General features: G+C 42.3%; 2 protein-coding genes across 2 annotated transcripts; both read right to left on the reverse strand.

The window, feature by feature from the left end:
- Positions 1 to 3,916: 3,916 nt before the first annotated feature.
- DUSP13A (dual specificity phosphatase 13A) lies at positions 3,917 to 6,686 on the reverse strand. The gene is made up of 3 exons (XM_063306221.1): positions 6,416 to 6,686; positions 4,728 to 4,945; positions 3,917 to 4,355 (listed from the first exon to the last, which is right to left on the reverse strand). The coding sequence occupies exons 1-3, from the start codon at positions 6,532 to 6,534 to the stop codon at positions 4,144 to 4,146; spliced, it is 549 nt and encodes a 182-aa protein (XP_063162291.1). The 5' UTR covers positions 6,535 to 6,686; the 3' UTR covers positions 3,917 to 4,143.
- A 2,126-nt stretch (positions 6,687 to 8,812) lies between these two features.
- LOC134499532 (dual specificity protein phosphatase 13A-like) lies at positions 8,813 to 12,850 on the reverse strand. Its single transcript, XM_063306223.1, has 3 exons — positions 12,543 to 12,850; positions 9,682 to 9,899; positions 8,813 to 9,114 (listed from the first exon to the last, which is right to left on the reverse strand). Exons 1-3 carry the CDS (start codon positions 12,707 to 12,709, stop codon positions 8,924 to 8,926), a joined length of 576 nt encoding a protein of 191 aa, XP_063162293.1. The 5' UTR covers positions 12,710 to 12,850; the 3' UTR covers positions 8,813 to 8,923.
- Positions 12,851 to 16,699: the final 3,849 nt, after the last annotated feature.

Genomic DNA, 16,699 nt, shown 5'->3' on the forward strand with positions numbered 1-16,699 from the left:
GGAAAACGCATGCGTAGTTTAGAGACTTTGAACTTTCCTTTGAAGAAACTCAGAGTGGACCTGCCTTGAGTTTTGGGTTTATCTTTATGGGTTTTCTCACGCTTCTTCAGTTTGGTAGGATTTTCTGTCTACTGTAGCAGTAATAAAACACTAGAGGCTTATTCCTCGTCTCAGCGTGGTTCCTGGTTGTCAGGACAGTTTCCTTCTCTTTTGAAGCCAATTTAGTGGCCTGCTAGAACCACTGAAATGGAGTAGAACTTATAACACAGCTGAGAAGCTGACACAGAAAAAGAAAATTATCTTAGATAGCTTCAATGAGTATGCCAGAGAAACACAGGTTATTGATCTTACACACTCAGCCCTCCCAAGCATAAAGAATCACACACTTAGATAGATTAGGTTAAGATAAGTAAAAGAATTTTTTACTGACTTTACTGTTGCTTCTGTTACATCCATCTTGGTGGCAAAGATGAAGTCCTTTGTTCTTCTTTTCTTTCTAAATACATAGTTTGCCCTAAACTCTCAGCCCTACAGCTGCCAAGAGCTACGTGGAAGAAAGGGGCTGAATTCTTCATCAAGGCCCAAGCACATGGCCCTGATGAAGAGAGCAGCATCCATCTTGATTGGTGGAAGAAGGGGAAGAGAGAGAGAGGAAGTGGGAGTGGCAACAAACAGTTCCTCAGAGTTGCATTGTGGGACAACTCAATTTACATGCTAATTCACATGCTAATGAGGCATGCTGGATTTGCCAGGACTCCCAACATCTTTAAATGTCTATCACCACCCTCCCAACTCTGGAATAGCGTGGAAAAAGAGAGACGGAGCAGAAGCAGACCACAGTTAAACTTTGGAAGAACAGAAGGACTTGAGTCCCCCCTTCCTTGCATATGCCAGTGTTTTTAATCAGCATACACTATATTTTATAACTTACCTTTTACCTCTAACAAGTTCTCACCCTGCTTCTCTGAGGTGAGCAGTTTTAGAATGACCTGGGAAGCCTCCTGGGCCACTGCAACATTTTAGAACATCCATGCTCTCAGGTGGGGAGCTACCACAAGCCTCATCCCATGACCTTGCCCCAGACTAAAGGCAAATTTAGGATGACCTCATCCCTTCTCAAACTCTGCTTACAGGAGCTGCCATCACAACATAAGGCCTCTGTGTCCCAAGCACAGAGCATATGAGTAAGTGGGCAGCACCAGCACTGTGAAAGACATTGGAGGGCCTGGCACTTGGAAGGTTTTCATGATGTAGCTGGAATTTAATGTGCCTGGTTAGGAGTTACTGCTATACAGTAGTGGGAAATGAGTTCCCAGCAAATATTGTCAGCAATCGTGTCCTAGGACACCTTGGGTTATCAGAGACTTTTGTCCCCCATTCTCTGTCCTTGGCACACTTAAGTTGGCTTTAGTTTTTAAGTTTTTCATGACTTCTGCTCCTGTGACTTTAATACAGCCTGACACGTGGAAGTTGTGCATTCCTGCCAAAAAGGTTTGACGTGGAAGAGGAGGAGCAGTCAGCAAAGGACTGTCTGCATTTCAAACTGGTGCTTAGTAGAGAAAAAAGAAATGGGTGGTGTGGGATATGGCAATGGATTCTGTTGGACCCCAAATTGGATTGGATTGCTTCAGAAACACTATATGGGTTTTTTAATGGCAAAGCAGTATTCCTACTGGGTCTTTTTGCCATGCATGGATTATATCATTATAGCATTTTGTTTTGCACAATCCTCCTCCTCCTCTTGTACTACTCAAGCAGACTTAATGTGCCCATCTCCTATTTTCCCCACAAACAACATCTTAGGTGGGTTGAACTGAGATAGACAGTGGCCCAAAGTCACCCAAGTGACATCCATGTCTAAGGGAGGACTGGAACTCACAGTTTCCTGGCTTCTAATCCAGCACCGAGAGCCAGTTTGGTCTAGTGGTTCAGGTGCCGGGCTAGAAACCAGGAGTCTGTGAGTTCTAGTCCCGCTTTAGGCATAAAAGCCGGCTGGGTGCCCTTGGGCCAGTCCCTCTCTCTCAGCCCAACTCGGTGCAGTGTAGGTGCAGTAGTAGCCTCCTTGTGGTGCACCCAAGGCAACATCATGGCTAAATAGTCCACACATCCGGCTGCTGGACCTCACAAGGATTTCCCAGCAAGAAAAAGCAGCATGAACACCGAACTGCTATGCCATATGATTTTTTTAAAAAAATCCAGCATCTCCATCACTACACTCAACTAACTTGTGCTGGAAGCGTTCAAGAGCACACTCTGACTAACATACACTGAAAGAGGTATATAGTGAATTTCAGCCCTGTGGGGGTTGACTATCTGGCCTACTGGGTTCTGGCTACGGACCCATCTTCTCCCTCAAGGCCCAAGCCCTTTGTCAGTGGGGAAACACGTTATCTACAGGGAGATGATTAGAGAGATGACCTTTTTTTCCCCTGATGAGTTCTGGAATAGAACTAAAGTCCGTGCAGGTAGTCCTCACTTACCAACTGCAATTGGGACTGGCAACTCCATCGCTAAACAATGCAGTTAGAAAGTGAAACGTCACGTGACTGTGCTGACTTACGATGTAAGTGCCGGCTGTGGTCGTTAAGCGAATCACCCACGGTCACTAAGTGTGGCATGCGACTTCCTGCTGGCTTCCCCATTGAATTTGCTGGTTGGAAGCTGGCAGAAATGACGATCACGTGACTACGGGACGCTGCAATGGCTGCAACTTTGAGGACTGGTGGTAAATCTCCTTTTTCAGAGCCACTGTAGCTTTGAATGGTTGCTGAACGAGCAGTGGGTAAGTGAGGACTTCCTGTAATTAATGTATTAGACACTCTAAAGCACGGGGACCCCTTCCCAAGGCAGGTTGTTCCTGGATTGGGAACAGCCAGCTCTTCCTTCCTGGTTCTGCCACCCTTCATACTGCAATAAGGCCTTGTGTGTGTGTGTGTGTGTTTGGAATGGTGGTGGGGCTCTGCACACTTTGGGCTTTGAGCTCACCAATTGCTGGTAAGTATCCTTCAAATGGTCCAGAATGGTTTGGGTTGTCAGGTGAAAACAGGAGCATGCTGTCGCAGTATTATGGATCCACATGATTCCAGTTCATGGTGATGGCAAAGCAGTTGCGCCTGCAGGGAGGGAGTAAAGGAAAAGGAGCACAGCTGCTGGACACTATTCCTGCTCAGCCGGACCCCTCCCCTCCCAACTGAGATGCCAAATGTTTACAGGTCGAAGCAGGCACAACCGTTTCTTGCTGTTGCTAAAAATCGGGAGTCTGGTAGCACCTTTTCCGACTAGCAAATGTCCTTAAAAGACATATGCTTTTGTGAGCCACAGCCCACCTCGTCAGTCGAGTTGCATTCAAGTGGTAACCCTCGGGGTGTTGCTACTGGCACGACATATTTTCTTACTCCTGTCAAATGGGCATGGTTGGCTTTTAGCCTATTAGCTTTCCAGTGGTGTCCGTGCATGTCTTCTGAATGACAACGTGGAGCTATCCGGGAAGGAAAAGTGAAAAATGAGCCTTTCCAGACAATAATATATTGTTGTGTATGTGCCAAAGAAAGAAGACTTGAGTAGTGATAAGACAAACACGTTGGTTTCATCCTCTCTTTTTCTCTCTCTCTCTCTCTGTGAGGTCTTACAAAACTGTTGAAGAGTACAAATGAAGCGTTACATCCAACGAATCCAAAAGCAGGATCAAATACTTCTTTCTCTTCTTAATCTTACAAGCTATAGATGCAGCTTCCCTAAAAGAAATCCAGAAATGCTTAATTCCCAACCTCATGCATTCTAGTTTACAAAGGGACCTAGAAACCTACATTTCAGGAGAATGAGGCTCTGTTTAATTACTAACTAGTACAGAGACTCTAAATTTCTGAATCTCACTTGTAGGGAAAGACAGTTGAGAAGGTGTTATTCCTCCTCCTGTCCTGCCTGGGCCCTCCCCACAGGTACCGGTGTAGCTGCTGTCCGGATAGTAGGGTGGGTCAGAGGAGAGTGTTCGGTGGATCTCTGGAGCTCTCCTTGGGCTCTCCTGTGTGTGGAAATAGAAGCTTTCCAAATTCTGCTCAAGCAAAAGTGGAGGTGTTGATAAGTGCAAGAACCTTTAAAAAATATCTTATCAAAAGACCATTTAGTTTTCTCCCTTTCTTCACATCACAAAAGTTGACACTGGGTTTTCTTGTGCCGCAGTTCCAGGTCCAGATCTTGAAGCTGTTTTAGGAATCCTCGATTTGGAGAAGCCGCTCGATGCCGCAGAACCTTTTCAACAGCATCAGCCAGAGACAAGTTCTGATAAATCATCATACAAGCCAGAACTAAAGCTGCTGATCTGCTTTGGCCTAGAACGCAATGAACTAGGATCTCTCCTATAAGGGGGGAGAGAAAGGGAAGAGAGAAGAGGACAATATCAAAAAGAGTTATTTCGGTTTTATTTTAAGATAGCCTTTCCCTGTTGTGTTGGACTGCAGTGAGTTACCAACATTTCCAGCTGACATGGCTAATAACACCCCCTGTGGAGCCATTTTTTTGGTTCATCCTTTCCTGATACAGAATCTCAGCCTGATAGTCAAGGATTTGAGTGCTGAGATGGAGCTTCACGTGGGCAATAGGTTTCGGGAATTACAAGGAGAATGTTGTACAGTAGAGCTATTATTGCTTCAAATTCTGGATGCGGCCTAAGATTTCTACATGAACCGGTGACTTCAGTCCTGGGTGTTTCGGCAAGGACTGGCACTCACCTTCTGGGGCTTTTAGTGCTTTGTGGATGTATTCTGAGGCCTGATGGGAATAGACACGGAGGTCAAAATCTATGGAGTCCTCTGCTGCTATGCCAAGGTAAGAGATTTCTGAGCCATAGAAGGTCTGGTTTCCTTTGCTCCCCCAAGCATTATGTGCTGCGTTCAGTATGTGGGTGATGCCACGTTGCCTCAGCTCCTCCTTGTGGTGTGCCACGACCCTGCCCAGAAACAGGTATGGAAATTGGGAGGGCAATGGGAGAGCGGAATGTAGTGTGGATGCCAATCTGTCTCCCATTTCCCCTGTATTCAATATATTTTTCCTGACATATCCAATTTTCACTTCATATATCAACTTGGGCAAAAGCTTGCCTTTATACAGATCCATTTTCCCTTCTTTTGACAAACATTCGTCCCTTCCGACAGACCACATCCTATCTACAACCTTTGCACTGCATTTTGCACACCTTTAAATGCCTCCATCCATTTCCCCATCTTTAGTGAATATATTACAGGGTTCATATTTTTACCTACTTGCTCCAATTTATTTTTCCAATTTATATATAAAAATCTGTTCAATTTTCTCTGTCAGACATAACCATCTTGGTGTTTGATACAGTAAATATTCCTTGTTGTATCATACAATCTAAAATTCACAAAGGGGGACATTACAAATCATTCTTAATCACTGCTGAACCATTCACAAAGATTTCAGTTTATTCTCAGGCTTCTATCATGTATCAGTCGTTGCATTCAGCAATCAACCTGCAACTCTGTATTTGCATAAAACATTCCATAATTCAAGCCTATTCACTTTATCACATGCTATCTCTACATCAAAAAAAAAATCAAAACAAACGTTCGTACTCATGTTCATCTAGGTCTCAATGACCTGGTAAAATTTGCAAATCCCTTGCCCCAAAGTGCTGAAGTGCACTTGCCAACTTTACTCATTGTTACCTCAGGTACCTTTCACTCAGAATTCTACCAAAAAACTTCCCAGAACACGTAAGAAACTACCCCCCACACCCAAGGCTTTGCATTCACAGTTATTACCTTTCCCTTTCTATAGGGGCATAATAGTGGTATTCCAATCATCAGGGGTGGACACAGTCTTTACACATAGTTAAACAAGTTGCACAGCCACATCCAGAATTAACAGTTCTTCAGTTACACCATCTACACTTGCAGCCTTACCATTTTTCAACATGCTCACGGTATTTATGATTTCCTTTTCGTTCGTTTTTTCCTAGGGCACTAACATTTACTGCATTTGTTTCAATTCCACTCTTTGATGTCTCTCTGTAATTCTCTACAAATCTGTACAATATACCGTGCATGCAATGTACAGATACAGGCTCAATGGATTCCCTTGACATATTTGGAGGCTGTTGCAGCTGATGGACGCATAAAACATTATTGTCTGTGCTGATTGCCTTTTCTTGCCCTGTATATGTGTACTAGTAATATAATACAGAGATTTTTCATTTTCTGCTTCTTATTTTGAAAGCTAACTCCAAATTCCCAATTTGCTGAAAGAGAGCTAGACAGTGGTATTTTAAGGTGTATGCATCTATCCTTCAACAACAGGTTTTCTTCAGGCACTTAACACTTTTGCATTGCAAAATAGTTTGCTCTGTAAATACTGTTTACCCCATTTAATCAATACTTTACTTCCAGATAATACTTACATGTTACCTATATAAATATTGGGCCACACTTCATCTAGTGCATTTAATTTCATCCTGCAGCTGTCAATACGACATTCCAGTTCTTTCACGCAGGGTACGTCAGATCTGATGGTGTTCATTTGCAAAAGGAGGTGGTTGTCCTCAGAAGTGGGTAAGTTGGCTATCAAGTGATTGTTGAACAGTCTGTTGATACCCTATCACTGCAGAATCTTGCAGTGTTCCAGTTACTTTTTGACATCTGAGAGTGGGAAGCAGGTGCACATCTTAAAATGACTCATCTCCCTGCACACACGCAGAGACAGACATGGGAGATGCAGTAGCAAATAATACAACATATAAACAAGAAAGACTGCATTATTTTCCCTCTTGTGATTTAGTTTTTTTCTTGGACTTAGAACCATCTCCTGGGAGGGAGAGGTAAGTGTAGTTTAATAAGCAATAATGGATACATGATGTGGTTTGAGGGTGTTTTCCAGATAAGGCATTTTATGTGCCATTGCCATGATTCAAACACAACTTTTTTTGCAGGGAACCAAAAAGCCTTATCTTCTACTTGTAATTGTTATGTTTTCTCACTACTTATTCCATCCTGTATGTCCCTTTTTCTCTTCACTCCTCCACTCTGTTAAATAAATCCTAATTTCTGTATTTGAAATCCCTGTTTGTTGCTCACTATTTTCCCCTTATAGGGAGCTGTAATCTTGGAAGGCACACAAAACTTATTGTGAGAACCCAGATCCTTCCACCACAAGGTAAAAAAACATTTTACCACCATGAGGTACTATATTTTTATTTTTATGGCCCAGAGCTAAGACAGCTTTCAGCCGAATTGGCAGTCACTCCTTCCCTTATTATTTTATTTTTTGTAGTCTGCCTGGAAGCAGTCTAAAAATATTTTAAATAAAAATTTAAATAAATTAACATGTATTATGGGATAAAAGATAACTGTTAAGTTAGGTTGGTCTCCAACAATAAGAGCTCAGAGGCCAGAGTCGTCCAAAGTTGAGGAAGGCATGTTTTGACAAGATGAAAAACAAATGTCCCCCCCCACCAAGCTTCTCGGGTGAAGATGAAGCAATATGAGGAATAAATAATCCATACTGCTCTCCTACATTAAAGGTCTACGCACCATGAGTCACTACAAAGAAGAGCTGCTGGTAAGCCTCACAGTCACTTTCTACAACAACTTCCAGAAATTAAGTTTCTTTCTCTTGCCAGGTTCATATTCATGGTGGCATCACTTTGGACCTCTTCCACAATTTATTAATTACGTTGGTTTGATTAAAAACTACCCTGATAGGCCATCAATGACTACTTTGTTCCCCATGAACTACTGGGCTTAACAAAAACCAGTGAAAAAACCAGCAGTCTGTCATGTTCACCGTTTCAATGTGCATTGTACATCGTAACGTTTCGCATGTCAAGTTGCTGATGCGTGTTCTGGTTGGGAGGGGCTGTGAGGACTCCTTCTGCTGGGTTTGTTATCTGTCTTCAGGGGAATGGAATGTGTTTGGGTTATCTACTGTGTTCAAGGTTTTCTTCCCAGGAGATCAGCAGAACTCGTTACCAGCACCTGGGGTGGGGCATTTGAAACGGGTGGGCGAGGGGAGGGATTACGTTTGCACCGAGGGTTTTTAGTTTGTATTTGGCGCGCTTTTGCTCATTCTCAGCTTTCTCTGTATTTGCACACTATTCTTTAATAAATCAGATTTCATTAAGTTCCTGCTTGTGAGTCTGGTTCTGTTAGGATAGGCAATCATTACACCGTCTCTTCAATCTGCATTGCAACATAAATGCTACATATAGTGCCTTGCTTGTGAAACCGTATTCTTCCTGAAGAAAAAGGATTTGTGTCAGCACTTCCTCATGTAGATCAGAAACCACTTTTACTGCCATGACTTCAGCAACAGCTCACACCAGTCAGGTAAAGCACCGTTCCAACAAGGATTCCTGTTACTCATCTCAAGCAAATCGGTTTGATTTTGCCTGGACAACATATATTCTAAATGGCCATCCTATTCACATATGTCCAGTCAGATTTGGATCAAGGACACTTGAATTTTAAATCACTGCTTTTACATGAAATGATGCCTGGTGATTTTAAACTGCTTGTTGTCCTTTGGTTTGAAGTAAGAACATTAGTGTGGCTTTGAGCCCCTTGGAAGTAGGGCACATGACAGCATATCAAATGCCACAGAAGACAAATGACCATCTCCCTCCTTCCTTCTTTCCCTCCCTCCTTCTTTGAAAAAATGTTTTCTTTTTCCTGCACAAGGCTTTTTCCTTTTTTTTTTTTTATTAAGCCTTCCCTTAGTCCACATCGGTTCTCTGTGAACAAACAAATAAACAACAGCAGAACGCTCTACAAATGCTGCAAACTACCAAACAGGAAGCAACATCTGCAACTAAGCTAAAGGAGTAACTTTTGCATATATTGTACCAATTGACAGAACTTCTGCAAGTTAGGGTTCTTCCTTTAAAAATGTACATATATTTTCTCTTCTTTCTTCAGTTTTTTCTTAGCTGAATGTCCAAACTTCTTAATTGTTTCAGGAAGCCTCTGTTGGGGAAGATCCACCGATGCTCTTTTACTGTCTGTATTGCTTCAATCAAAGATAAATGATGGTAAATCATAAGGTATGCCAGCACCAAAGATGAGGACCTGCTTATCCCAAAGGCGCAGTGGACAAAGATTTTGCCTGGAAATGAAAACAACAGATTGGCATTTTGAAAATAATCTTTATATACAGCAGTTTAAAAAAGCTCAAAGGAAGACACATGCTTTTGGCCAAAGGAAGCTTGGTAATGTTGAGGGCGTGTTATGGGTGCCATCACAAAATGGCTGCCACAGAGGACTTGCTAATTCACACAACCACCCATCCATTTGACTGATGCAACTGCTTGCCACCAGCCAGTCAGGATTGCATTTCCTGGGCCTATCCAAGATGGCTGCAATTTGCCTGGATGGGGAGTTTTGCAGAAGTGGTGGGACTCCCCTCACTGAGGGAAAATCTGGCTGCGTCCCAGGCCCCCTGTGCTCTTGGGGGTGCTGGATGGCAAGGCCATCATAAAGCCATGATGCAAGGCAACGTGGCAGCTGGGCTTGAAAGTATTATCAAGGAGGAAACAGGTTGCAGGGAAGATTCATAGAAACTCAAGACGATGATCTTACATTCTTAACTTCAGATCTTCAGATTTTTTAAAAAAAAGAATCTTGAACAAATTACCAAGTCACAGCTTAATACCAGCCACCATGATCTGCATACCTCCTGGCATAGTCAAAGCCTTGTGTATAAATTCCGCAGAAGAGTAAAAATATGGGCTTATATCAAAACTGGGAAGGTCATGAGCTGGTACACCACAGTATTCGATCGTTGCACCATAAAAATCATGAGACTCTGGGCAATATAGGGTGTTGTGGGCTGCATTTAAGATGTAGCTAATCCCCATTTTCCATAAGTCAAATCTGCTATGCGCTGTAATGCTGAAGAAAAGGCAAAGAGATAGATACAGTCAGGAAAAAAGTATTTAGGTCTTTTTTCCCTAGAATTTAGATCAATTCACATTTCATATGGAAAATATCTCACAGGGAGTAAAGGGCAGTTTCATACCATACAAGGGTGTCCACATATTTTGGTCAAAAAATCAAGATGGCAGAATGATGGTGCAATTGAGGCTTTGCCTTTTGTGAGTGTCATACTGCACAAAGAAAATAGCCAGAACTTTGATTGCACAGTCATGCCACCATCTTGACTTTTTGACCCAATCCTGAGGACTCCCCTGATACCATAAATTAATATACAGTGAAACTAATTAAGTATCATATTTTATTTAATAATTGAAAAGTTGAGAAAACTTGAATAAGAATGCAAATAGACAGTAGACAGTATTTTACAGTACTGCAGATCCTAATTATCAGGTTTTTGGGGTCAGAACTCTGAAGGATCCAAGAGATGTTTGCAGAAAAGCAGATGATGGTCCATGGATGGTTAGGGACCAGCTGACCACACCTACTAGGTGCCCAAGCCCATTGGCCAGGAATTTAAAAGACCACCGGACCGGCTTGAAGCCATTTGCTCACATTGATGAGCAATTGGATTAGCCTGAAATGGAAGTTTATGTGTCTGAATGCTCTAGGTATCAGCAAGAAAGTTAGGCTGGAATGAAAATATTCTCTCCACCACCATTTCTTCAAGGACTGAATTTTCTGTAAGGTCAGTCAGTCAGTCAAGTCCCTACTAGTAAGTTTAAATGTTTACAATGTTTGCATTATTTTATTGTTGGCAGTTCTGGAGTTCTGTGATCCCACCTGTATTGAAAGCTGAATGTATTTATTTCTAGGTCAGCTGTGAAGTATTTAAATCCACAGCAAAGCTACTCTTTTTCTTTTAATGCTGAGGCTCCATGGAGCACGTGTGGCCCATTTTCATATTTGCAGGAACTCTTGCTAACCCTACTTCCTGGACTTCAGGTCCTATCAAGAGAAAGATGACTTGATGGCTTTGCAGTTCCTCTCATAGCAGCTGCTGGGATTTCTTTCTTTTTCACAAGACCAGACAAATGAACAAAACATGAAGTACTAACATGGGTGGGATGCTGGTGGTAACTTCCAGCAATTTATGTTATTTCCTATCTTCATGGAACAGGGGTAAAGAGACTTCAGTTACTCCAGGACATGCAGCACCTTGAGTCCGGCCAGCAATTTGTGCTCTGTGTTCTCAATATTTCAAAGCCTGTAGAAGTCAATTGTTGATCACCTTCAAACTCAAGAGACTGGGGAGACAAACCAGTAATGCTGTGGAAGTGCCTTTTGTTATAAAAAGCTGGGATGTCATCATCACATCAGTGCCTCAACAGTGATGAAGAAGGAGAGGGGGGCAACAGGTTGTGAGAGTCAGCCAATGGTACCAAACCTGACCTCAGGAGCATGGATTTTTTTCTCAAATTCAGACCTGAGCCAAGAAACAATTCCTAAGCTGAATCCCAGAAAGAGGCCAAATACTCTCACCACCCAATGCTTCATTGCTGCCCAGATGTCCATCTTTATGGATGGAGGATAACGCATCCAGTAGGAAAAACCAGAAAGAGGATTGAGGTCTAGAGCCTCTTTAAAGCTGTCCACTCCATCAGAAAGGATACCCAGGGTCAGGAAGTATTAGGGAGAAATGCAAACTTCTTGGTACCGGTTGTCTACTTCTTCTGATACCTTCAGAATCCTGAAAGATATGACTCTCACATCCTTTCTTCTCCCTTCCATGTATGTATTTCTATTACCAACAGCCCAAAGCAGTTTACTGGATCTATTTACCCATACATTTTTGTAGGTTGGAGCAAGGGTAAACATTCAACATTAATTAAGAAGTCTAGATATGAGTTTATTCCACAGTAATGGCTAGGATACTGAAACAACACATTGATGTCACAAGGAAAGACACATATCTTTGAAAAAGTAATGAAAAAAAATAATGAAACCACATCTATTAAAAATATTAGTATTTGCAAGCAATACCAGTATGGCCTCTCAATATATCTCTCTGCATTTGCAAGGACTAGAATTTGTTTTGTTTTAAAGGCCAAGTATTCAAGAGTCAAATATTTTGCCTAAGGTTCCATATTGAATACTGCGACTCTGGATGATTTTGCAGACTAACTAGGTTAAGATCTGGTTATTAGTTAGGTGGGAGACCATCGGGATATTCCAGGGCTATAGGTTAGACAGAGAACTTGGAAAAAGGATCTCAAAAGGAAGAAGAAAGTGGCAAGGCACTTGCATGCCAATGCTGAGAAAACCAGATGGATCTGTCCATGAAGTGACAAGATATCAAGCCTAACTCAAAGGAGACTTTATCATACATAATGAAAGAAGATAAATGGTTAGTGTCCTTCAGCAATTACTGATCTAACTTATCTGCTCAAAACATGATTCCATAAAACATTAGGCTCCAGTACTGCCCCCAGTCATAGTTTTTCAGATGGGGATATAACTATGCATAGCTATTACTGCAGTTAATCACATCACCACATTAAGTAATCCTTGGACGCAATTTATTCAGTTGCAGTAATTATATGGGAAAGCCCTTAAGGGCTGTTTAGATATGCTGAGGTGCTCTCCTACAAAAATACTTACTGGTCTCCTAAGAAAAGATTAGGCCATACTTCATCAACGTGGTTACAGGAAGCCCTCCCAGTATTCAGGAGCTGCTCTAAATCTTGAACACTGGGGGTTTCTTCCATGGGGGGTCCAAGATCCTTAGGACCATTGGAGAGTGAAACGCACCCTTCGGCCATGATCATTTAAAGTAGCAGCTTGCCAATCTGAAACCAGAGAACACAACCCAGGCTCGCTTGTTTACTGTGCTCCAGAGCAGGTCACTTGTTATTTTGAACGTGGAGTGATGCCAGGAGCTGGACATCAGCAAAGCATGTGTCCCGTTGAACCAAAGGTCTGCAGTTGAATAGCACTGAAGGAAAACTGCCGTTCAGTGACAGCCATGGCTGAAGCACGAAGTCTAACAGCTGGAAGAATAATTACAGCAGAGAGCCACATTCTTTCCGGCAGAAAAAGTGTGTCTGTGGCCTGCATTGCCTTCCCATTCAGCCATCTCCAACTTGGTGCCCTCCAGAAGAGTTGCAACCCTTGCAGCCTTGGAACGTTCAGAGGTTGGAGAAAGCTACTTTATTTGATCAAGACTGCCACGGAGAGGCTATAACATGCAACCAAAACATCCTTTTGTGGAAAGGAATCCCCATGGTGTGACAACTATATTAACGATATCTTTACAAACAGTAAAGTTCTGTTCTAGAGCACTGTTTCACAGTCTCAGCAACTTTGAGATGTGTGGACTTCAACTCCCAGAATTCCCCTGGGGAATTCTGCTCACACATCTTAAAGTTGCTATGCATGATCAGAAAATGTGTCTTGAGTTCAGAGCCAAGCTATCCATCCTGAAAATTCTGTTGAACGGGTTTCAGTTGGCTGCCTTTGGCAGAATAAAACCTGAAACGATTCAGGTGTTCTAGATTTCACCAAAACTCAGAAATAGCTTTGAATGTTTTGGCCAGAGGAAACAGTGGGGACTCAGAACTAGCCCCCTGAGCTGTAAACATTGGGATGGCCAACAGATGGCAGCAAAGATAAATAGAAAACTCTTTTTTTGCTGCCATCTTGTGGTCGTCTGGATAGTTGCTGGATAGTTGCTGTCAATCTACCCCTAGTTATCCTTGAACTCAACCTTCTGGGTGTGCTAATTGAAGGGCATGTGAGAAGAGAGATTGCTGTGTTCTTGCCACAAACCTTTCAAGTCAATTACCTCCTTTATTAAGGGGTTACTTTCAAACTGTTTTAGAATAAACCTTGTCTAAATATACATGGTCTCTGTTGAAGCCTAACCTTACAGGAATGCAGGAATGCGGACTGTCTTCCTCCATCCTGGTATTTAAAATCTCACCAGTACTGTAGATTTACCATTTTCTCATTTCTTTCTGATTGACAAAAAAAGATTAAAAATGCAGTTTCTGCCTGGCAGAATGAGAAGACTAAGGACAAGAGAAGAGAATGATTTCTCCCCATCCTGGAAGGCAAATGCCCTAGTTGTTAACATTTGCAGGGTAAATATCAAGTGCACTGATATACAGAACAAAAGAGTCATCTTGTGTCATGCAGATCCTTGCTCAGCAAAACAACTCTTGCTTTTACATTGAACATGCTAAAGGGACAGATTGAAGAAATCTCAAGTGTGCCACCTGCTCCCTGGAGGCAGCTTCAGACCTGGAGGCAGACTTCAGTCCAGGCATCTTGCTGTTTGAGAGCAATTGCCTTGCCCTACTTGGCCTACGGCTACCAGAGGTGGGAAGGACATCTGGATGGGACCCAAAAAGGTGTGTAATCATCCCCAAGGATGCTAGACATTAGGAGACCCTTTCTTCTGCTGACCAGGCCTTGCAGTGGTTGTAGACAGCATAGGTGGGTCTTAGAATCATGGAATCATAGACTCCTAGAAGGACCTTGGAGGCCTTGGAGACCAACTCCCTGCCCAGGGTAGGAATCCTCATACCATCCCAGACAAATGGCTGCCAACCTTTGTTTGAACATCTCTAGTGATGGAGCACCCACAACTTTAGGAGACAGGTGTTCCACTGGATTCCAGTCAGGAAATTCCTCATTTTAAGTTTGAATCTCTCTCTGTAATGCTTCCACCCACTGGTTCTTGCCCTAACCCCAGGCACTATGGAGAATAAATCCACACCCTCTTCCTCCTTTAACATGGTTCTTCCTTCAACAAATGAACAAGTATGTTTTTGACTCATTTGTTTAACTGGATTCTCTATATTTAGTTTAAGAACTTGTGTGGAGAACAAATCATGTTTAGGTCATATTTATGCAGAAATATTTAAAATATAAAAGGGTCCACAAACTTTTAAGTACCATTGTATGTGGTCACTAGGAGTCAACACTGACTTGATGGCATATAATAAACCAACCAACCAATCAATTCACAGAAATAGCCCTTAACATTTGTCATTACTCTTTCCATACTCTTTCTTTTACTGGATATGTGAGATGGCCCTTCTCTTTTCCTGTTTCTGTATGATACTCCATTATTGCTTCTAACCATCCTTGGTTAATCTCCCCCCTCCCCCCAAAAAAGTGTTAATCTTGGTTAGGAAATGACAAGGAAATCCTGAATTAGGTTAGACTAGGAAGTTAAAGAGTATTCTGTAAGAAAGCAGCAGAGGATCACTTCCATCTTGTGGCCAAGAAAATTATGTACATGTTCATGAAGTCACTAGAATTTGAGTTGGACTCACCAGAGGCCAGTTACCAGGTTGCATCCTCCATACCTCCTGAGGGTAGCATGGAAGCTGACATGTTACTGGTGGGCAGACAACTTGCCACCCACTCACCCCAGTTCTGTTCTCCCAATGCCAGGTTCTTCCTTCTGTGTCTGCTGCCTCACACAGATTAATAACAGAAGTCACAGCCACTCCAGGCAATTCACCTCATGGTTCTGAGATGACATGGAGAGAGATCCTTTCAGCCACCCAGCACAGCTAATCAAAACTGAGCATGAATTGCTACTTGAGCACAAGTCAAACATTATTATCACAAATCAGGCTGTAACAAAGGTTAGAACTTCCTAACATGCTGACAAGCTAAGTAAATGTTAAAGGGTTTACAATTGCATGTTATGCTATAGTTGAGAATGAAGACTAATTACTACTTAGTGATGTTTTGAAAAAGAAAAACTTACCATAACAAGCTCAGGTATTTTTAGTAAAAGTCACCATTGGTTTTTCCTAAATAATTTGGAGGTGCTGAATTCATTTTAGATAAATGCCAAGTCACATCTGTAATGCTTAACTTTTCAAAATGAGAAGGGCAAAATTTCTGCTAGAAAAAGTATGGAGTGCCAAAATGGGTACTATTTTGAGGTCAAATGATTTATGGAAACTTACTAATAAGTTTGAAAGACAGATTCAACAGCCCTGCATATTCAATTCTTAAGAAAAACAATCACTGCAAATTGAACCCAGAGAATTACCAGCGAAAAGCAGTCAGTGCCATTCACGGATGGCAGTTCTTTATAATGCAATGAGAGGCTTTATTACACTATTTAAAGCACAGAGCAGAGTACGGCTAGTAGGGTACCTAGATCAATACTGTAAAAGAACATTGTTTAAATTTTTGTTCAAATAAATTCTGCTATTTGAGGCACCTGGGTATGGGTATTAGAAGTCCAGTAATTGTAACTTGTATTCTAGAAATCTATCCAAAGGCACACTGCCATGACTGTTAATGTGTCACTTTTGTGCTGGGTTTAACATATTAGCATGCAGAGATGAGCTTCTTATATCCCCAGAGCAACATAGGCACATTCTCAGGGTACAGCAGCAAGTTTTCATGTGGTGCAGAAATGATATGGATACTATTTTGCCAACCTACTTCCTGGAAACTGTCAATATTGTTAAAAGCTATACAGATGTTGCCACATATACAATGAACTCTGTTAATTGTTGTAAATTATATGTAGCGACTACCTCACACCTCTTTGGAAGTAAAGCTACATATTAAAGTAATATAATAGCTAACACGTAGCGGGGTGAGTAGGGCAGGGCAGGGCAGGGCCAGGATGGTGGGGGCGGGACGGGACAGGATGGCGAGGAGCCTCCCTGCTCAAAGGCGCTCTACCTGGAGGGTCCTCGGTGAGCAGCTGGATGGGGGTCCTTGAGGCTGGGTGTGGCGCTTGGTCCCCGGGAAAGAGGCTGCCCTGCCGTGGGTTGGCT

This window comes from Candoia aspera, chromosome 6, assembly GCF_035149785.1.
Source record: "Candoia aspera isolate rCanAsp1 chromosome 6, rCanAsp1.hap2, whole genome shotgun sequence".
Taxonomy (NCBI): Eukaryota; Metazoa; Chordata; class Lepidosauria; order Squamata; family Boidae; genus Candoia; species Candoia aspera.

What these genes read in the sequence shown, in the direction of transcription:
- DUSP13A (XM_063306221.1), bottom strand. Translation starts at nt 6,534, where the DNA reads ATGAACACCATCAGATCTGACGTACCCTGCGTGAAAGAACTGGAATGT. An exon ending in AATATTTATATAGGTAACAT is followed by an intron (nt 4,946 to 6,415) that starts GTAAGTATTATC and finishes GTTTCTGGGCAG; the next exon opens with GGTCGTGGCACACCACAAGG. An exon ending in AGCACTAAAAGCCCCAGAAG is followed by an intron (nt 4,356 to 4,727) that starts GTGAGTGCCAGT and finishes CCCCCCTTATAG; the next exon opens with GAGAGATCCTAGTTCATTGC.
- LOC134499532 (XM_063306223.1), bottom strand. Translation starts at nt 12,709, where the DNA reads ATGATCATGGCCGAAGGGTGCGTTTCACTCTCCAATGGTCCTAAGGAT. An exon ending in AATCTTTTCTTAGGAGACCA is followed by an intron (nt 9,900 to 12,542) that starts GTAAGTATTTTT and finishes CCTTTTCTTCAG; the next exon opens with CATTACAGCGCATAGCAGAT. An exon ending in GGCTTTGACTATGCCAGGAG is followed by an intron (nt 9,115 to 9,681) that starts GTATGCAGATCA and finishes TTTCATTTCCAG; the next exon opens with GCAAAATCTTTGTCCACTGC.